The sequence below is a fragment of the Oncorhynchus mykiss genome, chromosome 21, assembly GCF_013265735.2.
Source record: "Oncorhynchus mykiss isolate Arlee chromosome 21, USDA_OmykA_1.1, whole genome shotgun sequence".
NCBI lineage: Eukaryota > Metazoa > Chordata > Actinopteri > Salmoniformes > Salmonidae > Oncorhynchus > Oncorhynchus mykiss.
In genome coordinates this window covers 32,746,060-32,767,969 of record NC_048585.1, presented here as the reverse complement: position 1 = coordinate 32,767,969, position 21,910 = coordinate 32,746,060, and the positions used below count along the sequence as shown (strand labels likewise).

The following is a 21,910-nucleotide window of genomic DNA, read 5'->3' as shown; positions in this document are numbered from 1 at the left end:
TTTGTTATAGAGTGTTATAACATGGTTACTACCAACGTCTCTCTCATATCTGAGAGGGGCATAGTAGCTACGTCATTTACGTCATTTATTTGACCTCTGTTGGCTTGGCTCCAGCATCTTTGTGTCACGCGCTGTACCTGTCAACTCAACTGAAGCATCATTATAATCGGCTACTTCATGAGAAAGTTTCACTAGTAGCTAGCTAGCTATGTTTCATAAAAACTCAACAACGGTCACCTCTTTTATACTGCTAGATACATTCAAAAGTGCTGATAAAATACATGGCCTAATAGAGTTAATTTTTTCTGTCTGATTTTACTGGACAAAATGAATTGGGTCGGTGGTTCAAGGTAAGTTTGACAGCTAGCTAGCTAACGTTAGCTTGCTAAACTAACGTTAGCACTTTTACATATGTGCTTTTTGACAGTCTGGGTGGAACGAGTTTTAGAAAACCTTGTTAGCAAATATTCAACATTAACTTTCTCTTTCTTTGACAAATAACATTAGAACTGTAACATAACTGTTACTATTTAACAAAAGTATTCTACTGACCCCCTTTAAAAAAAACATTATATTGACCCCCTTTTAAATAGCAATTTTAACTTGATTTTCCATTATAAATATTCAGGAACCGGTTTATGATGAGAAATGACATGAAAAAGCAGAGGGTAAGTTAAACCCACAGTGGCCTTAAATAAGGTCCCATATTGTATACATTATAATACAGTATACACTACCTTTCAAAAGTTTAGAGTCACTTAGAAACAGACGCCTCTCAAGTTGTCAACTGGCAGCTTCATTAAATAGTAACTTACTCGCAAATTACCAGCGTGAAGATGCTGATTACCAACTCCGGGATGCTGGCCTTCTAGGCAGAGTTCCTCAGTCCAGTGTCTGTGTTCTTTTGCCCATCTTAATCTTTTATTTTTATTGGCCAGTCTGATATATGGCTTTTTCTTTGCAACTCTGCCTAGAAGGCCAGCATCCCGGAGTTGCCTCTTCACTGTTGACGTTGAGACAGGTGTTTTATGGGTGCCATTTAATGAAGCTGCCAGTTGAGGACTTGTGAGCTGTCTGTTTCTCAAACTAGACACTCTAATGTACTTGTCCTCTTGCTCAGTTGTGCACCGGGGCCTCCCACTCCTCTTTCTATTCTGGTTAGAGCCAGTTTGCGCTGTTCTGTGATGGGAGTAGTACACAGCGTTGTACGAGATCTTCAGTTTCTTGGCAATTTCTCGCATGGAATAGCCTTCATTTCTCAGAACAAGAGTAGACTGATGAGTTTCAGAAGAAAGTTATTTGTTTCTGGCCATTTTGAGCCTGTAATCAAACCCACAAATGCTGATGCTCCAGATATTAAACTAGTCTAAAGAAGGCCAGTTTTATTGCTTCTTTAATGAGCACAACATTTTTCAGCTGTGCTAACATAATTGCAAAATGGTTTTCTACTGATCAATTGGCCTTTTAAAAGGATAAACTTGGATTAGCTAACACAACGTGCCATTGGAACACAGGAGTGATGGTTGCTGATAATGGGCCTCTATATGCCTATGTAGATATTCCATAAAAAAATCTGTCGTTTCCAGCTACAATAGTCATTTACAACATTAACAATGTCTACACTGTATTTCTGATCAATTAGATGTTATTTTAATGGACAAAAACGTGGTTTTCTTTCAAAAACAAGGACATTTCTAAATGACCCCAAACTTTTGAACGGTAGTGTATGTGACATGATAATACATATGCCAACATTTTATCAGGAATTCTTTGAAAAGAAAAAAATGCAGAGAAAGATGAAAACCTTAGGAATACCAACCTCTCCTAAAGGAGCCAGTTCTGGAAGTATGGACCTAGTGACTTTATTCATAGTAAACCAGATTGCTGCAAAGAAAGAAAACAATGGTGAGTTCAGAAAGGAATCTATAGATTATGGATAAATGCTAATAACATTGAAAAAGGATCCCACGCACCCACAACAATAACTTTGTTTGTTCCAGATCAGCCAAAGATAACTCACATCACGGATGATAAAGGAGGACCCAAGTCGATGAGGGAGGGGCCCCTGGAGTTACCCATGAGCCCTTGCTCCCCATCACGGCTTTCCCTTGTGGAGAGCCAGCCTTTGTACAGGTATCGGTTATATATATCAAATCAAATGTATTTATAAAGCCCTTCTTACATCAGCTGATATTTTAAAGTGCTATACAGAAACCCAGCCTAAAACCCCAAACTGCAAGCAATGCAGGTGTAGAAGCACGTGGCTAGGAAAAACTCCCCTAGAAAGGCCAGAACCTAGGAAGAAACCTAGAGAGGAACCAGGCTATGAGGGGTGGCCAGTCTTCTTCTGGCTGTGCCGGGTGGAGATTATAACAGAACATGGCCAAGATGTTCAAATGTTCATAGATGACCAGCAGGGTCAAACAATAATAATCACAGTGGTTGTTGAGGCTGCAACAGGTCAGCACCTCAGGTGTAAATGTCAGTTGGCTTTTCATAGCCGATCATTCAGAATATCTCTACCGCTTCTGCTGTCTCTAGAGAGTTGAAAACAGCAGGTCTGGGACAAGGTAGCACGTCCGGTGAAGAGGTCAAGGTTCAATAGCCGCAGGCAGAACAGTTGAAGCTGGAGTAGCAGCACGACCAGGTGGACTGGGGACAGCAAGGAGTCATCAGGCCAGGTAGTCCTGAGGCATGGTCCTAGGGCTCAGGTCATGAGAGAGAAAGAAAGACAGAGACAGAGAGAAAAAGAGAATTAGAGAGAGCATACTTAAATTCACACAGGACACCAGATAATACTCCAGATATAACAGACTGAACTAACCCCCCGACACATAAACTACTGCAGCATAAATACTGGAGGCTGAGACAAGAGGGGTCGGGAGACACTGTGGCCCCATCCAACGATACCCCCGGACAAGGCCAAACAGGCAGAATATAATCCCACCCACTTTGCCAAAGCACAGCCCCCACACCACTAGAGGGATATCTTCAACCACCAACTTACCATCCTGAGACATGGCCGAGTATAGCCCACAAAGATCTCCGCCACAGCACAACCCAAGGAAGGGCGCCAACACAGACAGGAAGATCACGTCAAGCAATTATAGAATCATTTTAAGAGGAAAAGTGAAACAGTTACTCATCTTTAATGACATTCAAGTATTTGTAGTAACGGTAGTGTACTACTCATGTATTTTAGTGTCCAGACTGCTAGAAAGAGAAAGCACTGCATTCCTGATGGATTCAAGTGTAGACAGGTCAGTCGGCATTTACTCACACTGATTCATCTTTTCTGACAACACAAATACATCACCTTACTTCACTAGTACTCTTTTGATCATATTTCTGAAAATACAGATACAGTAAGCTTTATGGAAATGTTGACTCAACCTTGTGACATTTGGTTGGTTCATTGGTTGTTGCTCTCAGCTCTCACCAGTGCTGGAGTCGAACATGTCAGACACCAGTACATCAGACTACCAGCAACACATCCAGGACACCCTGAGCCCCTTCTGCTCGGGATCGTCATCAGTCTCCTCCTCAGGGGCAGGCCTGTTCTCCCTCCAGCAGATAGCACAGGTCCAGCCACAGCTACACTGCTCCCCTAGAACCCCATGGGATACCTCCACCTCAGAGCAACTACAGGTATTCATTCAAATACAGTCATAGTAACAGTATTCCTTCATTTGGAATGGATATAACCCCACCTCTACCCCTCAAACACATGAAACAAAGACAAATTAATGTGCATTCATTCCACTGTACTAACAGTTTTGTAAAGTAAAGAAAAAGTATAACTGAAACCTAATGGATATTTGATTTTGTAGTTTAGACCTTTCTCTCAGCCAGGAGGGAGGAGAGAGTGTTCCCCGTGGGCCACAGGACCAAGTGGACCCAAACAGCAGCTGAACATGACCCCCACTGTGTCCAGAGTACTGTTTGGAGGCACAGAGCCTGAGTGAGTACTGAACTGAAATATCAAAGATGTGTTTTTACCTGATATGCAGGAAATATTGATTTTCTTTATCCATCTTCTGTTCATACATTATTGAGATTGACAACCCCCCCTGAACTGATATTATTTTTATCCTGATTTCCATTGCTGTATTGATTACATCTGTGAAGACAGATGTATTAGGTGATATTTCCATAACTTGCACTGACTAATGGGGTATGCATCTGCCTACCCAGTAGCACAGATACCAGAGACCATGTCATGCACGCAGTGGGGTTCTCTATCAACCAATCGGAGGGCAAAGACCACACCTTGGAGTTCTCTCTCAAAGATCAGACAATGAAGTTCTCTCTCAACCAACTAGAGAGTGAAGAGCAACACGAGAAAGCACTCTTCAGGGCCTGCAGTAATGAGGAATATGGAAGTGAAGGTACTGTTGCATTCCAAATGGCACCCTATGCCCTATATAGGGCACTACTTTTGGACAGGACCCATAGGGCTCTGGTCAGAAGTATAGCACTGTAGGTAATAGGGGTCCATTTGCTACGCATACATGTCTAGTGTGCATTATGTAGACTATTAATCATGTCCCTTCACTAAAACTATGATACATGTTTTTGCATAAAGATTGCCAATCTCTCTTTATTGACATACAGTACCCGTCAAATGTTTGGGCATACCTACTCATTCCAGGGTTTTTCTTTATTTGTACTATTTTCTACGTTGTAGAATAACGGCGAAGATATCAAAACTATGAAATAACACACATGGAATCATGTAGTAACCAAATAAGTGTTAAACAAATCAAAATATATTTTATATTTAAGATTCTTTGAAGGAGCCACCCTTTGCCTTGATGACAGCTTTGCAAACTCTTGGCATTCTCTCAACCAGCTTCATGGGGGGGGGGGGGGGTATACAGAAGATTGCCCTATTTGGTAAAATACTAAGTCTATATTATGGCAAGAACAGCTCAAATAAGCAACAAGAAACAGCGGTTCATCATTACTTTAAGACATGAAAGTCAGTCAATCCATAAAATTTCAAGAACTTTTAAAGTTTCTTCAAGTGCAGTCGCAAAAACCATCAAGAGCTATGATGAAACTGGCTCTCATGAGGACCGCCACAAGAAAGGAAGACATGGAATTCTGAACTGTTGATGATCAAGTTCATTAGTTACCAGCCTCAGAAATTGCAGGCCAAATAAATCCTTCACAGAGTTCAAGTAACAGACAAATCTCAACATCAACTGTTCAGAGGAAACCGGCCTTCATGGTTGAATTGCTGCAAAGAAACCACTACTAAAGGAAACCAATAATAAGAAGAGACTTGCTTGGGCCACAAAACATGAGCAATGGACATTAGACCAGTGAAAATCTGTCCTTTGATCTGATGAGTCCAAAGTTGAGATTTTTGGTTCCAACTGCCGTGTCGCAGAGTAGGTGAATGGATGATCTCTGCATGTGTGGTTCCCACCGTGAAGCATGGAGAAGGAGGTGTGATGTTGTGGGGGTGATTTGCTGGTGACACTGTCTGTGATTTATTTAGAATTCAAGGCACACTTAACCAGCATGGCTACCACAGCATTCTGCAGCAATATGCCATCCCATCTGGTTTGCACTTAGTGGGACTATCATTTGTCTTTCAACAGGACAATGAACCAACACACCTCCAGGCTGTGTAAGGGCTATTTCACCAAGAAGGGGAGTGATGGAGTGCTGCATCAGATGACCTGGCCTCCACAATCACCCGACCTCAACCCAATTGAGATGGTTTGGGATGAGTTGGACCACAGAGTGAAGGGAAAGCAGCCAACAAGTGCTCAGTATATGTGGGAACTCCTTCAAGACTGTTGGAAAAGCATTCCAGGTTGTCACGTCTACTCCCGCTCCTCCCCTCCGTCGTTCGACATCGGCGGTTTACTAACCACCGGTCCTGGCATTCATCATTACGTGCACCTGGCATTCATCATTACGCGCACCTCCTCTTCATCATGAGGCACACCTGGACTCAATCACTTCTCTGATTACCTCCCCTATATCTGTTACTCCCTTAGTTCCATTCCCAAGGCAGTATTGACTATGTGTTTCATGTCTGTACGCTACTCGTGTTTCTTGTTTTGCTCCATGTTCCGTTTATTATTAAACTCACCACCTGCACTTGCTTCCCGAATCCCAGCATCCACGTTACAGAATACTGCCTCACCAAATGGAAGCAGCAGGAAATCAGAGCATCTCCCAGACGGTCGACGAACATGGATACTTACTGGCGCAACTGGGGACGGCTATGGAAGAAGTTCTTTGCAGTCTTCAACGTCTCAAACATGCCCGAGAGGCGTTGCCTTCCACTAGCAGAGGAGACTCTTCCACCAGTCGACCCAGCGAGCCAGCACATCAGTCCATTCAGCTGTCCGCCCAGGTCAGCGATGCCCGTTTGTCCCTCCCGGATAAATATGACGGAACCCCATCTAAATGCTGTGGCTTCCTACTCCAGTGCTCCCTCTATTTTGCGTATCAGATGGGAGCCCCCACCACAGAGAGGTCCAAGGTTGCCACGGTTATTTCTCTGCTGACTGGGCGGGTGTTGGAGCGGGCTACGGCCGTCTTGGAGAGAGGAGGAGCTGGCTTCGTAGGGCAGAGAGGGGGGTGAGCGCCATCTCCAACTATGGCAAGATGACCAGACCGCTACCGGTTACGCGCTCACCTTTCGGACAGTAGCAGCATCCTGTGGATGGAATGAGCAGGCGCTCCGTACACTATTCCAAAGAGGACTGCGCGAGGAGGTCCAAGCGGAACTGGCATGTTGTGACGACAGCCTCTCTTTGGACACACTCATCGCGATGGCCATCCGATTGGATAATCTAATTCGGGAGCCTCGGTACCCACATCGCTTCTCTCCTTCCCTCAGTGAACACTCTGTAGCAGAGCCTGAACCTATGGAGGTAGCGGTCACACACCTCCCCGCGGCAGAGCGACGCAGACGGAGACAGCTGTGGCTCTATCTCTATTGTGGTCAAGGGCGGCACCAGCTTCAGTAGTGTCCGGTACGTCCCAACTTGGGATCCACAAGCCCAGAGGGAAGGTCACGTGATCTTCCACCTCCTGGGGCAGGTGTGAGTATCCCATCTTCATCAGTTTCTGCTAAACCCTTTTAGTGTCGATCACACTAGCTGACTGTCCCTCATGTACTGTTTCTACAACGCTAGTGGATTCCGGTGCCGCGGGGAATTGACCAGATCCTTGCCTCCTCTCTGAACATCCCCTCATACCCGCTCTCCTCACCGTTTCCAGTTCAAGCTCTTGATAAATCGGCCACTAGAATCTGGAACCATCACACACATCACTCTCACCGTGGAGTCCATTCAACAGGAAAACATCCCTTCCTTCATCACTAGTGCACCAGCTCACAAGATCATCCTCGACCTCCCATGTCTCCAACGCCATAACCCCACCATCTCATGGTCAAGGATGAGAATCACGGACTGGTCACCCGAATGCTGGAGGACCTGTTTTCCTGTTGCCTCTCGTGTCGTAGCCCCTGTGGTCTGTGACGTAGATGTGGACATTCGCCAGGCTCTGGTGAGGGAACCCGCTCCCATTACCTGTCCTCCTGAGCGCATCTACATTCCCATGGGGATAAGGGAGTGAATGATGACCTGGGCACACACAGCTGTCGTCGCTGGACATCCTTAATCACCCATACAAAAAGAAAGTATTGGTGGCCCACCTTGGCGCAAGACGTTACTCGCTACGTCAACTACTGTTCTGTGTGTGCCCAAAGTAAGTCTCACGGCACTCTCCAGCAGGGAAGCTCCTTCCCCTTCCTGTGCCTCAGCGTCCCTGGTCTCATCTATCCATTGACTTTGTTATCTGACGGTTTCACCACCCTTCTGGTGATTGTGGACAGATTTTCTAAATCATGCCAGTTTATTCCTGTCTCTGGTCTCCCTTCCTTAATGGCCTTCACGGAGGACATTGTCTCTGACCGTGACCCCCAATTCATGTCATGGGTATGGAGGGCTTTCATGGAGAATCTGGGGGTCACGGTCAGCCTCACTTCTAGGTACCGGCCTCAGTCCAACGGGCAGGTGGAGAGGATGAACCAGAAGCTGGGAGGTTCCTGAAGAGTCACTGCCAGGATCGGCAGGGGAAGTGGGCCCGATTCCTTCCCTGGGTGGAATATCCACAGAATTCATTACGTCACTCCTCCACTGGGCTTACTCACTGGCTCCATGGACTCCAAGCCATACCAAGGCCCCTGCGGTGGACGAATGATTCCGGCGCACAGAGGAGGTTTGGAGTGATGCTCATGTGAGGATCCAGCGATCCGCCAGAAGGAGCAGGCGGATCGCCACCTCAGTGTGGCGCCCATGTTCCATCCTGGTGATCGTCTGGCTTTCCACCAGGAACCTCCCACTCAGCCTGCCCTGTAAGAAGCTGAGTCCCCGGTTTGTGGGGCCATCCAAAGTTCTCCAGAGGGTTAACGAGGTGACTTATAGGTTACAGCTTCCCAGTGATTACCGTATCTCACCTTCATTTCATGTCTCCCTTCTGGTGGTTCCTGGTCCCCTGGCTGATGCTGTCCCCCACAACACCCACCCGCCCCCCTGGACGTCAAGGGAGGTCCCGCCTATGCCGTCAGATCCCTACTGGACTCCCGACATCGTGGGGATCGGCACCTGCACTTGCTTCCCGACTCCCAGCGTCCACATTACACAGGGGGAAGCTGGTTGAGAGAATGTCAAGAGTGTGCAAAGCTGTCAGCAAGGCAAAGGGTGGATACTTTGAAGAATCGCAAATATAAAATATATTTGGATTTGTTTAACACTTTTTTGGTTACTACATGATTCCATATGTGTTATTTCAATGTAGAAAATAGTGAAAATAAAGAAAAAACATTGAATGAGTAGCTGTGTCCAAACTTTTGATTGGTACTGTATCTATGTCAATTCATCCCAGCAGCTAATTTTAAGAAGGAGATGTCTAAGATATATCTCAAGGAGGAAATACCAACGTCTTCCAGAGATGTGAATGAATCACAGAGCCAAGACCCTGAACCTGATTTTCTGACTCAGGTAATTGCAGGCAGCAGCATTACATCAGGTGTCTAATGCCACCTAGTGGCAGAATTTGAATAATTTCAGAGCTAAACAATGGTGACGATAAAATACAGTACCATTTATCAGACAGTTTTTCCAAAGCTACTACAGTCATGCGTGCAAACATTTTACATACTGGTGGTCTCGGAAATCGAGCCCACTATCCTGGCGTTGCAAGTACCATGCTCTACCAACTGAGCCACTGAGGACCTGATGAGAGAATGATAGTAGGTAAAGGTAAGGGGAAATGTGTTCATACAGTCCAGGCTAGCCTGTTTCATTGTTACGCCTGTATTCCAACAGGTTTCCAACTGCACTGATGTCAGCTCATGTAAGTTTCCAAAATCATCTGCTGTTCACCATTTGTCTGACACTGATGGCTTGAGTACCAAATGGCACCCTAATCCCTATATAGTGCCAAATGAGGAATTTAATGAGGAATAATAGGGTGTCATTTGGGACGCAACCTGGTAGAGACTTACTTGCAGATCTGTCTTCAGCTTGTCCTGGAAACACTCATCATGGTCCTAAGGAATTCTGCGAATCATCGCCCAGTTACTCTCCAAGAGGAGGTTACTTTAGTTCAGACTCTGATGATGACGTAAGTAAAAAAACAATTAATACTGTTTACATCTGCTTTGGTTAATATACTGTAAGGGGATGCTTTGATTTTCCATAGATCCCATAGGCCTACCATTACTGACTTGGTAACACTTTACATTTAGTTGCTCTTATAAGTTTGCATAATTACTGTTTATAACATGTTGTTACATAGTAACTGCTTTGCATTTACATGGTAATATCAACATGTTTCTTAGCCTGAGTCCCAGATCTGTTTGTGCTGTCTTGTCAACTCCATTGCTGTCACGTAGCATGACAATGACAGCAATGGAGTTGACAAGACAGCACATACAGATCTGGGACTTAGGCTGCATATTTTCATACTAATCTTTAAATGTCATATCAGGAGGTGGAGGATTATCACCAGTGTCACCAGGGTGGATCCTCACAGTCGCACACAGTGAGGTCCTGTAGTGAAGAGTTCCCTATCCTCAGCCAAGGCTCATCACATTGGAACACACAACAACTGGGTCACCCTCAGTCTCAACCCAGACCTTACACCCCACCCACTAGGCCTCAATGCACAGGGAACTGTGGAAACGACCAGAGAGATCATAGAGACCAGAGAGCTTTGGAGAGCTCCGGCTACACTGAGAGACGGTCAGGCTGTGCAGTTACAGATGACAGTAACGGCCAGGTTAGGGTTATAAGTGATCAGTATGTCCCATCTTGTCCTCTGTCTGAATCACAGTGCTCTGAGGTTCACCAACAAAAGATGGAAGCCACCGGAACACGAGAAACACAAACACGAGAAATGGGAACACAGACTGTCACCACCATCACCTCGAAATGTCCAACATCGGACGTTTCAACTCAGTGCAGTTTTGGACTGGAGTGTAAAGAGAAGAACCTCATGGACTCTGAATCCCACAAGTCTGCTTACAATGTAATACCGACCCCAACTACCAGAGGGCAGGCAAGTCACAGAGATGAGTCTATGAGACAACAGACACACAGAGCATTATCAGGCAGATCCAGGAAGGAGGGAGAAGCGCAAACGCCATGGAGAAAATCAACAGCCAGAGAGCTCAAGGCTGGAACTGGGCACCATCCATCAATCATCCCTTCTAACAAGTGTCGTAACACTAACACTGAGAGTAGAGTGTTTATTCAGAGACCCACTACCTCTATACTAGACGTTCTCACCACCAATGATGAAAAAGGTATAAATAGCAAATGTTTGATGTAATTAACAAATCAGTGTAGCCGATATAGACATATCTATGGCAGATGATTTCCAAATCAATGCAAACAACTTCATATGTGGTGTAATTTGTCATAGATAATCGATTGAATGTAAAGCTAGTGAATGCGTGTAACAAGCACACGTTATACTGCAATTATATTTACTCTGATCTGTATATTTATTTTATTTATCCGTTATTTTACCAGGTAAGTTGACTGAGAACACGTTCTCATTTACATCAACGACCTGGGGAATAGTTACTGGGGAGAGGAGGGGGATGAATGAGCCAATCGTAAACTGGGTATTATTAGGTGACCGTGATGGTTTGAGGGCCAGATTGGGAATTTAGCCAGGACACCGGGGTTAATACCCCTACTCTTACGATAAGTGCCATGGGATCTTTAATGACCTCAGAGAGTCAGGGCACCCGTTTAACGTCCCATCCGAAAGACGTCCCATCCTACACAGGGCAGTGTCCCCAATATGTTGACATTCTTCCATAGAGTTTGTTGAAGTTATTTTCCTACGGACCGAGATTCATAATGGTGTTCTTTTTTGTATTTTCAGTAGTATTTTGAAAATGGATGTTGCTCCCTGATGATGTTTTTCTCTCTTCCATCCAGACTTGAGAGATGAGCAGCTGCAGCATAGAGGACAGGAAGATGAAAGAGAGGTCCTGGAACATGTTGAGAATGTTCCTCTTAGAGAAGACCTTCCAGATGACAAAGAGGAGAAACAGAGAGGGAGTGCAGAGGAGAGGGAGGAGGTCACTGCTGAGAGCGGAGTTAACAGGCTTTCAGAGGAGGTTGAGACACTTCAGGAAATAGCAGACATTCTGCTCATGCTGAAGCAGAGGAAAAAAGATTAGAGGTGGGAAGGACAGGAGAGGAGAGTATCCCTTTAAGAGTTGTGAACAATACTATCAACTACATCCCATTACCACAGAATCTGTTTCTGCATATTTAAAGGTTTATAACAATGCCCCTGGGATTCTACATTAAAACGAAAGCCAGACATTGCAAGATAATTCGTTTATTTTTTCCCAATACATATTTAAGTGTTCTAGATTCTCATGAATATATTTACTTTGATAGAATATAAATTCTAGCAAAACATTTACAGCAACAATAATCAAATGTATACTATACAGCACTGGATGCATTTTTTTTTTAAATATTCACTAGTTCTTCTTCATAATCTAGAATAGAAACACTGCATTTAATTTGTTTTCACATTTTCACAAACAATTGCACCCGTTCACCATAAACACATTGGATGTCCCCATTTAGGAGTTAAAGCAAAGAGGGCAATATAGTAATAACAAAATGGGTTGTCAAGGGGTTGTTGAGCATTTTTCATAAAATCACAAAACATCAAATACCTTGTTTGACACTATCTCAAGTTTGTTACATGACGACAATGTTGTCACCTTTGTGAAGGGGGGTGTGCAATAAAGTGTTTTTTCTCTATAAAACAAACTGTGATAATTAAAAAAAAAAGATATATCTTCCAGTGAACCTCCAGTTTAGACTACCTCTAGTATCCTCTCTTTTCTAATCACATTTCTAATCAAATACTCAAATATTGATAATAAATACTCAATAATCCAGTATTGACACTGATGTTCCAATGAACTGTGATCCTTTGAAATGCTGTCATTTCATTTCAGTCTAGAGAAAATCCTATTTGAATTCCCAATAGTAGCTATCTATCTTGTTTTGTCACAGACAATAATACACAGACATATTCTCAGCGACATTATGTTGACCACTTTCAACCAGTCTGCTACACTCAAATCTATGTGTACTCAAGTACTCAACTAAAAAGGTGTCACCTTACATAGTTTTACAATATATAAAACAACATTAGCAAGTACAATACAGTACTCCTCGACCCTTTAGAACACGAGAACCCCAGCTCTTTCACGTGAAGAGTATGCATTGCAATTTGTACATAAGGCTGTGGAGGAAGACAACGTAAAATGAAGACAAAATAATACATTCTTTCTGACATTGTTTTCCCAAAGAACAACTGTGTGTGACATTAACCGACTAAACTGTCCATTTCAATGCATGGTTATTCCCTCAGAGACTGAGGTACAACCCAATGAATAGTCTAGTCTACATCGATTAATAAAAACATTTGCAACTTCTGAAAGGCTATCATCACGCTGGCTGGCCATATAGTCAACTCCTTCATACATTTCACTTCAGTACAGGCACCGACATCATGGGTAAAATACATTAGAATAAATAACATAATAATCCATAGGTTTACTAATGAGAAAACAGAGACGGGTCATGTGCTACTGTAGCTTATCAACCAACATGATAATACAAATAGCAAAGCAAGACTGAACATCATTATAGACAGAGAACAGGTTAAGTCCCAAATGGCATGCTATTCCCTTTATACTGCACTACTTTTGACCAAGGCCCATAGGGCTCTGGTTAAAAGTAGTGCACTAGGAATAGGGTGCCGTTTGGGATGCAAAGCCCAGGTGTACTACTAGTGTCTGACACCCCATTTGTGATGCTACAGACAAGCTGAGACAATATTGTTCTGAGTTGTGTTTCATATAGAAAGGCATACTGGTATCAACACTATATTACAATCCCTCTCTCTGATTTTAAAACTTGTAATATCGTGGCCATTTTAGTGGACGTTTGGACTCCTACAATAAAGGTTTTGTTGTGAAGAGGTTTTATCTCTAATCATAGGGTTTTTTATGTGAGGGAAAAGGCAATAGTTTTGTTAATTGTTGGTCTGCCTCATATATGGAAATTCATAATAATGCGACATATGAACAGTAAAATGGATGTCTAAATGCTGAGGATAAATTTGAATGTAATGTATGCTTAATACTATTTACATGATGGTTTATAAATCAAAAATAAGATTATTATCAAACTATAGAAGTAACTACAACATTACATTGGCAAAATGAAATGTGTAAGTAACTTGTGTTATAAATAGCTACCCTGTGTGTGAAAAAGATGGAGCAATGTAACCTACGTGACTGAGGCAAACCAGAGAACAGGACTCGGGGAGGTTGTAGATCAGGGGCTGTATGTATCAAGCTTCCTGTCCATGTAATATTATTAATTATGATAAAAGGCCAAACTAATCCTAAATCAACACTCCTACTCCAAAACACTTGATACATACTTTCTGAGTTGAGAGAACAGGGACAAAATCCAAGGCCAAAGTTACAAACTAGACTGGGACCAGATCTGTGTGCTCTTGCCAACTCCATGGCTGTCATCATCAAGCCATTATTTGGCATGACATTGAGTTGGCATGAAAGCACAAACTGACTGGCACTCAGGCTAGGGCTAATCCACGTCGGAGGCATCGTTATCAGAGAGGTGGTAGTTGCTCCCCTTCACCCTGATGTACTCCACCTGCCGGTCCTCATCAGAGTCTGTGGCCCCGCAGGAGCACAGCTGGTTGTCGAACAGGGACTCAATCTCCTCCAGCCTCCGGCTCTTTGTTTCAGGCAGACAGCCGTAGATGAAGAAGAACCCAAGCAGAGCCAGGCTGGAGTAAAGGAAAAACGCTCCTGGGAAATAACAATAACAACAACTACACCATCAACAACACATCATCTGTCAGTCAGTAATAGGGCCTACAGTTTTTCCCTGACTACCGTACGTGACTTGACCAAGAAGGGCCCAGAGGTTTTCCTGTGCTGACAGCAGAGATCAGTTCTAGTCTGCAACAGTGTACAATTCTGTCAAACGCTATCCAGTATCTACTGCACATTATTAAATGACAGCAAATAATCAAACATGATGAAACTACATTCCTTACACATCGAGCCTATCATAAGATATCTCTAGTCTCTCTAGATTAATCAAATGTCCAACAAAGGTCAGATCCTGCAGTAGAAGCATACATGCTGTTCAGGTTGATTGATCAAGGATGTCCTGTAAGTGAGGTATTGATCAGTGCCTACGGTTTGTACCGTAGTAGGTGAGGGACTGGGTCACGTGGAGGAAGATGTGTGTTACCGTAGTAGGTGAGGTTCTGAGCCACATGGAGGAAGGTGAGGGAGACCAGGAAGTTAAATGTCCAGTTGACTCCAGCTGAACAGGCGTTCCCTGTGCTCCGGGCCCACAGGGGGTAAATCTCAGAGTTGATTGTCCACGGCATTGGACCCAAACCTGGAAGTAGAGGGATGACACGGGGCTTACGATAGCTCTACAGTACAGTAACTACCCCCCGCATGCAAACAATGTTGAATCAAGATGTATATACAGTAAGCATACAAATACAGTAAGCATACAAACCTTTAAGCAAGTATACCAAATGACATCAATGCATGGTTAACGGCAAACTTGAAATGAGATCACATTTTCTAATAATGCATTTCTTTAGTTAGTAGCTGCCTCACAGTGAACGTGAGATACAGCGTAAATTGAATCTCTACATAGATCAGTGTTGCCTCTCACCTGGGGCGAAGAAGGCCAGATAGAGAACAAGACCCAGTAGGACCACCCAGGAGTAGGAGGTGGGACAGTAGTTATAGGCCCAGTACGTATGGACTCTCAGCTGGGTCGAGTTGGAACACCTGGAATAACATGGTACAAGACAGTTATTGTATTGTAGCAACAGTAGTTATGTTATGGATAGAGGGGTACTATGAGTACAGTATTATAGAATAACCACTTCTCCAGCCTTCTTCCACTAACCCCCTCCATCCCCTTCACAAACACACAACAAATAAACCCACACACAGAGCACATTCTATGACTCACCTGCCCCCTGCTGCCCTATGCGCAAACACACTCCCTCCCCTTAGTGCCGCCTGTAGCTCACCTGCCCAGGCTGCCTTCTCATTGAAGGCTGTATTGACAGATACGTAGCTCACCTGCCCCAGGCTGCCTTCTCAGTGGAGGCTGTATTGACAGGTACACACGAGGAGGCGAACAGAGCTGTGCTGTTCTCACGGTAACAGAAGCCACACCCCGGGTCCAGCATACACGGCTCACACAGCCTGGGATGACAGAAGGATTGGACAGAGATGTCATAAACAGAGACAAGATCTTTGAGGAGGTATAACAGAACACATTTACTCACTGTGAATGGAGAAGATGCTATCTTGAGCTCTTTACTCAGATTATTCTCATGTTATCAATGTCTGTGTGAGTACATACAGTATTTGTGTTTGTGCATCCATGTGTGGGCATGCGTGAGTGGGTAGTGTGGCGGGCATATGGCAGACCCATTTCATTCACAGAGAGTAGCTCTAATTATTTTTTTTTATTTTTTTTACAATTCACCTTTATTTAACCAGGTAGATCAGTTGATAACAAGTTCTCATTTACAACTGCGAGCTGGCAAAGATAAAGCAAAGCAGCTCGACAAAAACAACAACAGAGTTACACATAGGATAAACAAATGTACAGTCAATAACACAATAGAAAGTGAGGATCTCTGAATGATCCAATGTTGACCTAAATGACTAATGATGATAAATACAATCCACCTGTGTGTAATCAAGTCTCCGTATAAATGCACCTGCACTGTGATAGTCTCAGAGGTCCGTTAAAAGCGCAGAGAGCATCATGAAGAACAAGGAACACACCAGGCAGGTCCGAGATACTGTTGTGAAGAAGTTTAAAGCCGGATTTGGATACAAAAAGATTTCCCAAGCTTTAAACATCCCAAGGAGCACTGTGCAAGCGATAATATTGAAATGGAAGGAGTATCAGACCACTGCAAATCTACCAAGACCTGGCCGTCCCTCTAAACTTTCAGCTCATACAAGGAGAAGACTGATCAGAGATGCAGCCAAGAGGCCCATGATCACTCTGGATGAACTGCAGAGATCTACAGCTGAGGTGGGAGACTCTGTCCATAGGACAACAATCAGTCGTATATTGCACAAATCTGGCCTTTATGGAAGAGTGGCAAGAAGAAAGCCATTTCTTAAAGATATCCATAAAAAGTGTTGTTTAAAGTTTGCCACAAGCCACCTGGGAGACACACCAAACATGTGGAAGAAGGTGCTCTGGTCAGATGAAACCAAAATGTAACTTTTTGGCAACAATGTAAAACGTTATGTTTGGCGTAAAAGCAACACAGCTGAACACACCATCCCCACTGTCAAACATGGTGTTGGCAGCATCATGGTTTGGGCCTGCTTTTCTTCAGCAGGGACAGGGAAGATGGTTAAAATTGATGGGAAGATGGATGGAGCCAAATACAGGACCATTCTGGAAGAAAACCTGATGGAGTCTGCAAAAGACCTGAGACTGGGACGGAGATTTGTCTTCCAACAAGACAATGATCCCAAAACATAAAGCAAAATCTACAATGGAATGGTTCAAAAATAAACATATCCAGGTGTTAGAATGGCCAAGTCAAAGTCCAGACCTGAATCCAATCGAGAATCTGTGGAAAGAACTGAAAACTGCTGTTCACAAATGCTCTCCATCCAACCTCACTGAGCTCGAGCTGTTTTGCAAGGAGGAATGGGAAAAAATGTCAGTCTCTCGATGTGCAAAACTGATAGAGACATACCCCAAGCGACTTACAGCTGTAATCGCAGCAAAAGGTGGCGCTACAAAGTATTAACTTAAGGGGGCTGAATAATTTTGCACGCCCAATTTTTCAGTTTTTGATTTGTTAAAAAAGTTTGAAATATCCAATAAATGTCGTTCCACTTCATTAATTGTGTCCCACTTGTTGTTGATTCTTCACAAAAAAAGACAGTTTTATATCTTTATGTTTGAAGCCTGAAATGTGGCAAAAGGTCGCAAAGTTCAAGGGGGCCGAATACTTTCGCAAGGCACTGTACCTGCTGGAGCATGTGCTACGGGTGGGTTTTGCTATGGAGACCAGTGAGCTGAGAAAAAGCGGGGCTTTACCTAGCAAATACTTAAAGATGACCTGGAGCCAATGGGTTTGGCGACGAATATGTAGCGAGGGACAGCCAATGAGAGTCAGCCAACAAGAGCATACAGGTCGCAGTGGTGGGTAGTATATGAGGCTTTGGTGACAAAACGGATGGCACTGTGATAGACTACATCTAGTTTGCTGAGTAGAGTGTTGGAAGCTAGTTTGTAAATGACATCGCCAAAGTCAAGGATCGGTAGGATAGTCAGTTTTATGAGGGTATGTTTGGCAGTATGAGTGAAGGAGGCTTTATTGCAAAATAGGAAGACGATTCTAGATTTAATTTTGTATTGGAGATGCTTAATGTGAGTCTGGAAGGAGAGTTTACAGTCTAACCAGACACCTAGGTATTTGTAGTTGTCCACATATTCAGAACCATCCAGAGTAGTGATGCTAGGCGGGCGGGCAGGTGTGGGCAGCAATTGGTTGAAGAGCATGCATTTAGTTGTACTAGCATTTAAAAGCAGTTGGAGGCCACGGAAGGAGTGTTGTATGGCATTGAAGCTTGTTTGGAGGTTTGTTAGCACAGTGTCCAAAGAAGGGCCAGATGTATACAGAATGATGTCATCTGCGTAGAGGTGGATCAGAGAATCACCAGCAGCAAGAGCAATATCATTGATATAAACAGAGAAAAGAGTAGGCCCGAGAATTTAACCCTGTGGCACCCCCATAGAGACTGCCGGAGGTCCAGACAACAGGCCCCCCGATTTGACATACTGAACTCTATCTGAGAAGTAGTTGGTGAACCAGGCGAGGCAGTCATTATAGAAACCACGGCCATTGAGTCTGCTGATAAGAATGCGGTGATTGACAGAGTTGAAAGCCTTGGTCAGGTTGATGAAAATGGCTAGACAGTACTGTCTTTTATCTATGGCGGTTATGATATCGTTTAGGACCTTGAGTGTGGCTGAGGTGCACCATGACCAGCTCAGAAACCAGATTGCATAGTGGAGAAGGTACGGTGGGATTCGTAATGGTCGGTGATCTGTTTGTCATCTTGACTTTCGAAGACTTTAGAAAGGCAGGGCAGGATGGATATAGGTCTGTAGCAGTTTGGGTCTAGAGTGTCTCCCCCTTTGAAGAGGGGAACAACCGCGCCAGCTTTCCATTCTTTGGGGATCTCATGCTCATGCTCATGATACGAAAAAAAGGTTGAACAGGCTCGTAATAGGGGTTGCAACAATTTCAGCGCATAATTTTAGAAAGAGAGGGTCCAGACTGTCTAGCCCAGCTGATTTGTAGGGATCCAGATTTTGCAGCTCTTTCAGAATATCAGCTACAGTCGGAAGTTTACATACACCAAATACATTTAAACTCAGTTTTTCACAATTCCTGACATTTAATCCTAGTAAATATTCCCTGTTTTAGGTCAGTTAGGATCAGCACTTTATTGTAAGAATGTGAAATGTCAAAATAATAGTAGAGAGAATTATTTATTTCAGCTTGTATTTATTTTATCACATTCCCAGTGGGTCAGAAGTTTAAATACACTCAATTAGTATTTGGTAGCATTGCCTTTAAATTGTTTAACTTGGGTCAAATGTTTCGGGTAGCCTTCCACAAGCTTCCCACAGTTAGTTGGGGGAATTTTGGCCCATTCCTCCTGACAGAGCTGGTGTAACTGAGTCAGGTTTTTTAGGCCTCCTTGCTCGCACACGCTTTTTCAGTTCTATAGGATTGAGGTTAGGGCTGTTAAATGGAGCAGCACAGGGGAAGCCAAGAGTAGACCAGGAAACAGGGATGAATGAAGCAAGATATTTATTGTAACACAGGGAGAGATGAAGTGCAGATCCAGGGAAGCTTGGATGAGTTGTAAGAAACCAGATGTGGAGGCTGAGGTTGGAGTAAACAACTTTGGAAGTATGCTTGGGGTCATTGTCCATTTGGAAGACCCATTTGCGACCAAGCTTTAACTTCCTGACTGATGTCTTGAGATGTTGCTTCAATATATCCAAATACATTTTCTTCCTCATGATGTCATCTATTTTGTGAAGTGCACCAGTCCCTCCTGTAGCAAAGCACCCCCACAACCCCAGTGCTTCACGGTTGGGATGTTGTTCTTCGGCTTATCTCCCTTTTTCATCCAAACATAACAATGGTCATTACGGCCAAACAGTTCTATTTTTGTCTCATCAGACCAGAGGACATTTCTCCAAAAAGTACGATCTTTGTCCCCATGTGCAGTTGCAAGCTGTAGTCTGGCTTTTTATGGTGGTTTTGGAGCAGTGGCTTCTTCCTTGCTGAGTGGCCTTTCAGGTTATGTCGATATAGGACTCGTTTTACTGTGGATATAGATAATTATGTACCTGTTTCCTCCCTAGGAGACAGAACGCATATAACGTATACAAACAGCAGCCTTATTGGGAGGGGCGGGTTGCAGGAAAGTATATTTAGATCGTAGGTGGAAAGTGAGATTAAAATGGAAAAAATATTTACGAGAAAAAAAACGATGAGACCGACTATTTACATGGGACAAGACGGGACAAGACAAACACACGTCCGACTGCTACGCCATTTAATGACAGAACAGCAGACCCAAGTCTGTCTTAAATGAGTCTGTCTTGTTTGTTGCAGCTGTGAGTGACCAGAGAGTGTGCTGGTAAATATACACTGGTGTTCAAAACATTAGGAACACCTTCCTAATATCCAGTTTCACCCCCTTTTGCCTTTAGAACAGCCTCAATTCATGAGGGCAAGGACTTTACAAGGCATCGAAAGCGTTCCACGGGGATACTGGCCCCATGTTGACTCCAATGCTTCCCACAGTTCTATCAAGTTGGCTGGATGTCCTTTGGGTGGTGAACCATTCTTGATACACACAGGAAACTGTTGATTGTGAAAACCCCAGCAGCGTTGTAGTTCTTGATACACTCAAACCGATGCGCCTGGCACCTCCTACCATACCCTGTTCCACTCACAGTGCTTTCGGAAAGTATTCAGACCACTTGACTTTTTCCAAATTTTGTTACGTTATACAGCCCTATTCTAAAATGGAACGGGGTATGGTAGGAGGTGCCTGGCACACCAGTTTGAAAAAAAATCCTCAGCAAAAAAAAATCCTCAGCAATCTACACACAATACCCCATAATGACTAACTGAAAACAGGTTTTTAGACATTTTTGCTAATTTATTAAACATAAAAAACAAATAAATACCTTATTTACATAAGTATTCAGACCCTTTGCTATGAGACTCGAGATTGAGCTCAGGTGCATCCTGTTTCCATTGATCATCCTTGAGATGTTTCTACAACTTGATTGGAGTGCACTTGGAGTTTTCCAAAAGGCACCCAAAGACTCTCAGACCATGAGAAACCAGATTCTCTGGTCTGATGAAACCAAGATTGAACTCTTTGGCCTGAATGCCAAGTGTCACGTCTGGAGGAAACCAGGCACCATCTCTACAGTGAAGCATGGTGGTGGCAGCATCATGCTGTGGGGAGGTTTTTCAGCAGCAGGGACAGGGAGACTAGTTAGGATCGAGGACATTCTTGATTGGCCCAGCCAGAGCCCGGACTTGAACCCGATCGAACATCTCTGGAGAGACCTGAAAATAGCTGTGCAGCAACGCTCCCCATCCAACCTGGCAGAGCTTGAGAGGATTTGCAGAGAATAATGGGAAAAACTCCCCAAATCAGGTGTGCCAAGCTTGTAGTGTCATACCCAAGAAGACTTCATGCTATAATCGCTGCCAAAAGTGCTTCAACAAAGTACTGAGTAAAGGGTCTGAATACTATATAATATAACATGTAAATGTTATATTTCATTTTTTGTTTTTTCATAAATTAGCAATAAATTCTATAAACCAGTTTTTGCTTTGTCCTTCTGGGGTATTGTGTGTAGGTTGATGAGGAGGGAAAAAATATGTAATCAAGTTTAGAATAAGGCTGTAACGTAACAAAATGTTGAAAAAGTCAAGGGGTCTGATTACTTTCCGAAGGCACTGTAAATATTTTGTCTTACCCATTCACTCTCTGAATGGCACACATACACAATCCATGTCTCAATTGGCTCAAGACTTAAAAATCCTTCTTTAACTTGTCTCCTCCTCTTCCTCTACACTGATTGAAGTGTAACATCAGTAAGGGATCATAGCTTTCACCTGGATCCACCTGGTCAGTCTATGTCATGGAAAGAGCAGGTGT

At 43.6% G+C, this 21,910-nt stretch overlaps 2 protein-coding genes across 5 annotated transcripts in view; one reads left to right on the top strand and one right to left on the bottom strand.

The window, feature by feature from the left end:
• Window positions 1-130: 130 nt before the first annotated feature.
• LOC110500274 lies at window positions 131-12,362 on the top strand. 4 transcript variants are annotated; one of them, XM_021577562.2, is made up of 13 exons: window positions 131-350; window positions 629-668; window positions 1,764-1,905; window positions 2,001-2,133; window positions 3,203-3,260; window positions 3,433-3,648; window positions 3,831-3,961; window positions 4,195-4,388; window positions 8,917-9,032; window positions 9,360-9,387; window positions 9,557-9,657; window positions 10,024-10,840; window positions 11,487-12,362. In XM_021577562.2, the coding sequence occupies exons 1-13, from the start codon at window positions 328-330 to the stop codon at window positions 11,729-11,731; spliced, it is 2,244 nt and encodes a 747-aa protein (XP_021433237.2). In that variant the 5' UTR covers window positions 131-327; the 3' UTR covers window positions 11,732-12,362. The 4 variants fall into 4 exon arrangements, with proteins under 4 accessions (XP_021433237.2, XP_021433240.2, XP_021433239.2 ...); XM_021577565.2 differs by having other exon boundaries at window positions 4,198-4,388; window positions 8,920-9,032; window positions 11,487-11,843; XM_021577564.2 differs by having other exon boundaries at window positions 4,198-4,388; window positions 11,487-11,843.
• LOC110500277 (proton myo-inositol cotransporter) overlaps window positions 11,878-21,910 on the bottom strand; it is a 61,876-nt gene continuing 51,843 nt past the window's right edge. The window contains exons 7-10 of the mRNA XM_021577567.2: window positions 15,737-15,862; window positions 15,318-15,436; window positions 14,877-15,029; window positions 11,878-14,425 (exon numbers count right to left, since the gene is read on the bottom strand). Coding sequence (XP_021433242.2) covers window positions 14,199-14,425; window positions 14,877-15,029; window positions 15,318-15,436; window positions 15,737-15,862 — 625 coding nt within the window. The 3' untranslated portion in view covers window positions 11,878-14,198. The remainder of the gene's footprint in view (window positions 14,426-14,876; window positions 15,030-15,317; window positions 15,437-15,736; window positions 15,863-21,910) is intronic.